Here is a 7500-nt window from a genome sequence, read left to right on the forward strand (position 1 = left end):
CTGAATCCTAATGCTTTTAAGTTTTTGGCAAATGTTTTCAAATATAGTCGTCTGTTGACGCAGACCTTGTGAGAAAAAATATAATAAAAAGTGACTACATGGAAATTCAGCGATTTACTGTGCAGTAATTTAAATGGCGCTAGACTCATTGGTGCAAGGGATTCTGAGACACCAATTTTCGACATGTGTCTCGAATCGAGTGTGTCATGAACACACTGGCTTCGTAAAAGGGTGAAGTTGTTTTCCGATGACGTACATAATAGTGACCTGTAAATTTTCGTTCGAATATCCCGGGATATATTAAGAATAAATATGGGAGTCACACTATAGCAAATAACGATTGTTTTATCGATTGGCAGATATAAGTGCCAATCAGTAAGTAATTTTTTTGCTGAAGGTATAAGCAAAACTTGTTTAAGCTCAAAAGAAAATGGTACTTCTGGCTGACAAGAAACATGTTGAAATACCGATGTCCGAGGATCCTTTGCGCCAATGAACCGAGTATGATAAGTTTTCATACTAGAGATAATGTTTCTTAGACATGCTTTCATAAATGTTTAGCTATTACACGTTATTTTACCAAGACTTATACTTTAATTTCTCTTGATAAATGTTCAAACTTGTTTTTGAAATAGGCGTGACTATTCAGAAGAAAAATGGAATGATCCGACTTGAAAACAGTGCTATAGGTGTAAGAATGAAGATGGGATGTGAGGCTTCTGTTTATTTAACATTGACCGAAACCCACAGGCAATGCTCCCTCCTTCAAGGACTGTGTGGAAACTATAACAACGATTACAGAGGTAAGTAAGTTATATGATGCCCATTGTAAAGAACGAGTAGAAATGACTCGGATAGTGAAAAGGTAGAATTTAACATCACGCAATACGAATTTCTAAACGTTTGTATTTAGATTTACAACAAAGTACCTGAAGAACTGAGTCAGCAGCATGAATGACAAAAGTACTAAGTAATGTGTGGATGGCAGGGGTAATCATAAAGAAAGATATACAGATTCTCTGTAAATTTAGAGTAGGTCCTACTTTGGCAAAAATAATGAAAATGTTATTGGAAGAACGTCTCCTGCAATAACTGATACAATATATTTAATTCTCCAATTCAATAATTCATGCAGTATCTTTAACAAAATATTTTATAATATATCTTAGTGAAAAATTTCTGGAACATATATTACTGAAAATATTATACAATATTTGTACAATATATTTGAGCAAATTTTTCACACAGGCATGACTGTATAGTTAAGAAATCTACTTTGCGGTATCGAAATCTACTTTGTGGTTTCGAGTTCAGTCCTACTGCTCGGCGCTTTGGGCAGCTATCTTCTGCTATAACGTTGGACTGGTTAATGTTTACTTATGAACATCCTTAACTAAATGTATAATATACATCTTCAGATGCATTATACAGTAATCACTCAATATATGATACAGTATATAATACCTTTGAGTTACTATATTATACAATATCTTTATCTACATACATATACACGCATACACACACGCGTACATACACACATACATACATATACACACACATGTATATATATATATATGTTGTGTTCTTGAGCAAAACACTTTATTTCACGTTGCTCCAGTTCACTCAGCTGTAGAAATGAGTTGCGACGTCACTGGTTCCAAGCTGTATCGACCTTTGTCTTTCCCTTGGATAACACTGGTGGCGTGGAGAGGGGAGGCCGGTATGCATGGGCGACTGCTGGTCTTCCATAAACAACCTTGCCCGGACTTGTGTCTAGGAGGGTAACTTTCTAGGTGCAATCCCATGGTCATTCATGACCGAAGGGGGTCTTTACCCTTTATATATATATATATATACATATATGAAAAATCAACGAAAATTAACATTGCAAATAAAAAAAAAAGGCTATTTATGACAGGTAACGACAAATATATACATTTAGATTGACTGAGGTAGTAATACGAGTCATAAAAGTCATTATTATGCGATGATTATAAGATGATAATAATAATAAAAGAGTAAGAGAACACGGCCGGTGTTTTTCAAACGATGAATAGCTTTGCGTAAACCAATAGCCTTTTATTTGCATTGATTTTTTCACATTTTACCCTTACATTTCCAAGTGTATTTTATATTTTCTTTTTGTAACATATTTCTACTATATACATATATATATATGTGTGTATGTGTGTGTGTGTGTGTGTGTTGTGTGTGTGTGTGTGTGTGTGTGTGTGTGTGTGTGTGTGTGTGTGTATTATACAAATATCTTGAACAAAATATGCTGTGCATTAATTTTAACAAGACAAGCATAAATATCAATAGGTAAATATGCAATATATTGTAGAATGAATCATTAATGAATTACAGGTTAAATTATGCTGATGATTTCTAAAAAGAATGATATAGCTCCAGACATGATTATCACTGGTTAGGAATTGTGACAAAAGATAAAAACAATTAAATATGTGAACACTGTGCATCTTCTTCCTCAAATTCATTCATTTCAAATTCAAATTTTTATTCTCACCCCGCCTTGCAAGCGGATAATTATGAGGACACCACAAATATTATAAAATATCTTTAAAGAAAAATAAGGTACTATACAATATATTTAAATTGAATGCACTATACAAATATCTTTGATTAACTATATTACACAATATATTTAACTGAGTCTGCTGTACTAGTGTATACAACTTCTTCAACATATTTAATCTATCTAATAATATACTTTTTATGATCACCAAGTAAATGATTGATGATGGTGGTGATGATTATGGTGATGATGAAGTTGGTGGTGGCTGTGTTGGTGGTGATGGTGGTGGTGATAATGCCTGCATGTCATGAGAAACCGCCGCCTAACATGTGAATTTTCGGCTGTGTACCATCCAAAGTCTGTCGGTTTAGTCTCTCCTCCATCGTTGTAGTCGTTTTAAAGTGAGACACATTCCGCGCAATCCGATCCCACTTTTTTCTTTAACTATTGGAGGTCTGACCACAGTAACTCAACGGGCTTAGACGGCTGCGGTGACAAGCAAGCTGTATGCCTTACATCAGATTGGCCTTCTCCTGAGTGAATTTACTCTACAGGGCTCGAGAGCTCAATCCATCTTCGAGTTGCCTGAAGGACGTCAGACAGGATACTAGACTACCTGATAGGTTACATTCATACTCTTTTACTTGTTTCAGTCATTTGACTGCGGCCATGCTGGAGCACCGCCTTTAATCGAGCAACTCGACCTCGCGACTTATTCTTTTGTAAGCCCAGTACTTATTCTGCCGAACCGCTAACTAACGGGGACATAAACGCACCAGCATCGGTTGTCAAGCAATGCTAGGGGGACAAACACAGACACACACACGCATATATATATAATATATATTATATATATATACATATATACGACGGGCTTCTTTCAGTTTCCGTCTACCAAATCCCCTCACAAGGCTTTGGTCGGCCCGAGGCTATAGTAGAAGACACTTGCCCAAGGTGCCACGCTGTGGGACTGAACCCGGAACCATGTGGTTGGTAAACAAGCTACTTACCACACAGCCACTCCTGCGCCTATATAATATAAATAATAAATATAACTGTAACACCTCCCATTCTTTAATAAATTATGTTTGCATGCACCCAAATTTCTAGACCTTATAATAAATATATGCAATCTAGTCATAATTCAAATCTGCTTTCATCTTCCTTCCAGACGATTTTCAAGCACTCAGCGGCAAAGTCATGAAGGATAGCGACACCTTCGCAAATAGCTACCTCATAAAAACTAATAAAGCCGAGGTGAGTTACCAAATTTGATTCAGAAACATTATCTTTTATTTATTTATCTATTTATTTATTTTTTCATCTTTTACTTGTTTCAGTCATTTGGCTGCAGCCACGCTTTGAAGGGTTTTAGTCGAACAAATGGACCCCAGGACTTATTTCTTTTAAGCCAAGTAATTATTCTATCGGCCTCTTTGCCGAACCGCGAAGTTACGGAGCTGTAAACACACCAACACCGGTTGTCAAGCTGACGGAGGGAGAACAAACACAGACACAAAGATAGACACACGCACCCACCTACACACACCATACATACATCATATATATATATATATATATTATCTATATATAGATATATATATATGTATATATACATACATATATATATATATAAAATATATATATATATATATATATATATATATATATATATATATATATATATATATTACCGTTGTTAATGATATTAACTACTATTTTATGATGTAATAAGCTAAGATACTTTTAAAAAGTTAAAATTGCACCGTCATTGGTGTGTGTCTGTGTCTGTGTGTCTTTGCGTCTGTGATCACCCCCCACTCCCGATCATCACTTGACAACGGTGTTGGTGTTTAAGTCCCTGTAAGGTAGAGATTCGGCTAAAAAAACCGATAGAAGAAGTACAAGGCTTCAAAAATAATAAGTCCGGGGGTCGATTTGTTCGACTAAAACCCTTCGAGGCGGTGCTCCAGCATGGCCGCTGTCAAATGACTGAAACAGGTAAAAGAATATATATATATATATATATATATATATAAAACAAACTTTAAACAAAACTTTTTATTTACTTTAATTTCATGAAATTATGTTAACAAAACAGTTGTCCCTGCTGTCTTTTATTTTTACTGTTATTCTCCGATTCCATAGTGGTTGTTAGCATAAATGATGGTACAATTTTCATTTTTTTAAGTATCCTAGCTTACTACATCATAAAATAGTAGCTAGATATACTTCGCAGAGAGAACCCTCACGTGGCTTCTTGAAATTGCAAGAAATCTTTTTGACTCCACACATTGTTCCATCTTAAAATGATGGAGGGACACGTTATGATGGAGTGGTCATAGATAGAAAGCATTTGATCATAGATTTGTTAAGTTAGCGTTGAAATGGGGTCTTCACAACCACATCGGCTGCACGTCCTTTTAGGGTCTTATATTCAAACACCACTAAGCCACTGAGTACATGGTCACTCGAATCGCAAGAAATAGCAGCAACTGCAATGACAATGAAGACAACCATTACAACAATATGAACAACAACTCCAAGAATGATGCTATCAAACTTTTAACACCTTTATATTTTCAGTGCAAACCAGTATTCGGTATTCCAGATTTTTGCACTGGAGCTCAGATGAAGATGGTTGCTGCCCAAAAATGTTCTTATCTACATTCAAATGCTTTTAAGCAGTGCCACCAACTGGTTAGTATACCTACCTACCTATCTATCTACCAACACGCACACACGCACACACACACACACACACACACACACACACACACATATTCTGAAATATTCATGCAGTTGGTTTTCTTCCTTAGCCGTTTAGCATTTACGCCAACCATATACGACCCAAATATTCGACCTATGTTATGTTCAAACTGGCCAGATACATACTCTCACGCCTATTTCTGCAATGTCATTCTAAAAATAAATAATTACGACAACGAAATCGCGAAATTACAAGACAATGAGTGATTAATTTATAACAATGTGAATAAATAGGTATTATATTGGTCAGAGTAATCGGGAAATAAACATAACCTTGTGTAACCTTAACAACCTTATATTAGTGTGGCATTATCACTCCAGGGATGAAAGGGCAATACCCATGAGTCATAATTCCCTTGGCCTCCAACACTATGGAAAACGTTTAAAGCTTACAGCAGAGTGCGCTCTGTGGAGGCGCGTGACTTAGTGGTTAGGGTGTCAGCATCATGATCGTAAGATTGTGGTTTCGATTCCTGGATCGGGCGATGCGTTCTGTTCTTGAGCAAAACGCTTCATTTCACGTTGCTCCAGTCCACTCAGCTGGCAAAAATGAGTAACGCTGCGATGGACTGGCATCCCATCCAGCTGGGGAACACATATGCCATTGAAACCGGGAAACCGGGCCCATGAGCCTGGCTAGGCTTTAAAAAAGCGCATTTATTTATTATTAGAATGCGCTCTGCTAAAAGCATCCAAGGATCAGAAGGTGATAATGTCCATCCAAGCGAGAGATTGAGTTCACCGCTAAAGAACAAACGGAACAGATACTGCAAGTCAGTTTGTTCGACGCTCTGACAATTCTGTTTTATTTGATCGACCTCGAAAGGCTGAAAAATCAAAATTAACCTTGATGAGATTTCAACACATAAACTTAGACTTAGATAAACTTAGATATGTTTCGACCAGAGATTGGTCCAGGCCATGTCTAACTTAATAGCACCACCTGATAGGATTATTCGAATCCTGTTTAAGTCAAGTTTTGTTCAAGTAGTGAGTTCTTGTTGGGTGAGTTGTATCCAGTTTTGTTCAAGTAGTGAGTTTTTGTTGGGTGAGTTGTATCCAATTATGGGTGGCTTATCTGGTATTCTTTGAAGGAATCTATCCAGACTCTGTTTAAAGTTGATGGGATCTTTTTCCTCTTTGATCTCCCTCGGAACAATGTTAAATAGCTCAGAAAACTGAGACAAGTATCGCAAGGTGTTTCTTTCAGGCTTCTGTACAGTACAAATACCTTTCAGCACCCTGGACACCAATGGTTTTGCCAATTCGCTGTCATTAATTATAGGCATGAAAGCCAATACATCAAACAGTACCAATAATGATAAAAACATAAAAGAGAATTTTCAACCTTAAAACAATTTTCAACCTTAAAACAATTTCCTCGAATGAAATTCCCGAATTTACCTCCTCGGATCTTCAAATTTCTCGTTTCGGTTATTGCTAAGTACGTGATTGGAAAAATTCTTGAAATTGGGTAAATTTATCAGCGTATACCTCAGTATCTTTGTATTACAATGTGCTGATACATGTCTATATATATATGTGTGTGTGTTTGTTTCTATGTGCAACAGTGGTTTTGTTTATGTGTCAAAGTGTGCATATTCATGTGTGTGTGTGTGAATGCCATATTGTGCGTGTGTCTCTTTGTCTGTACTTAATATCTGATGTATGTGTGCATGAGTCAATGTAAGTATATTCACGTTTGAATGTATATGTGTACGTGATTCAGCGCATATAATGTAATGCGTATGTGTGCGCGCGCAGCGCGGTCTTTAGCGTACTCGAGTTTCTATGTGCCTGCATGTGTGTGTGTGTGTGTGTGTGTGTCTGTCTGTCTGTCTGTCCATGTGTGTATATGTATAAATGTGCATGTCTCAGTACGTTTACGGTTGGTTGAGTGCATTGCTATATGTGTTCAAGTATTTTGTGAAATGCGCTTACATATTTTTGAGTGTGTGAGAGCGTTTCGATGTATACCCGTGTAGTACCCATGACTGATTGTGCGTACATATGTGTGCACGGATATATTTAATGTTAAGTATCTATTTTACGAGAGCGCGGATATTTGAATGCGCATACGTTCGTCTGTGTACGTGTGTACTTGTGTGCATTTGTGTGTGTGTGTGTGTGTGTGTGTGTGTGTGTGAACCATAAGAAATAAAAAACAAAGCATTTTCCACGCCGCTTTTCTTCCT

The 7500-nt window shown here is 36.8% G+C and overlaps 1 protein-coding gene across 1 annotated transcript in view; it reads left to right on the forward strand.

Annotated features, from left to right (window-relative positions):
- The window catches only part of LOC118764670 (SCO-spondin-like), a 109862-nt gene that overhangs the window by 23429 nt on the left and 78933 nt on the right, over positions 1-7500 (forward strand). Inside the window, exons 8-10 of the mRNA XM_036505672.1 lie at positions 636-803; positions 3708-3793; positions 5123-5236. Of these exons, the coding sequence (XP_036361565.1) occupies positions 636-803; positions 3708-3793; positions 5123-5236 (368 nt within the window). The remainder of the gene's footprint in view (positions 1-635; positions 804-3707; positions 3794-5122; positions 5237-7500) is intronic.

The sequence above is a fragment of the Octopus sinensis genome, linkage group LG9 (genome assembly GCF_006345805.1).
Source record: "Octopus sinensis linkage group LG9, ASM634580v1, whole genome shotgun sequence".
Classification (NCBI taxonomy): Eukaryota; Metazoa; Mollusca; class Cephalopoda; order Octopoda; family Octopodidae; genus Octopus; species Octopus sinensis.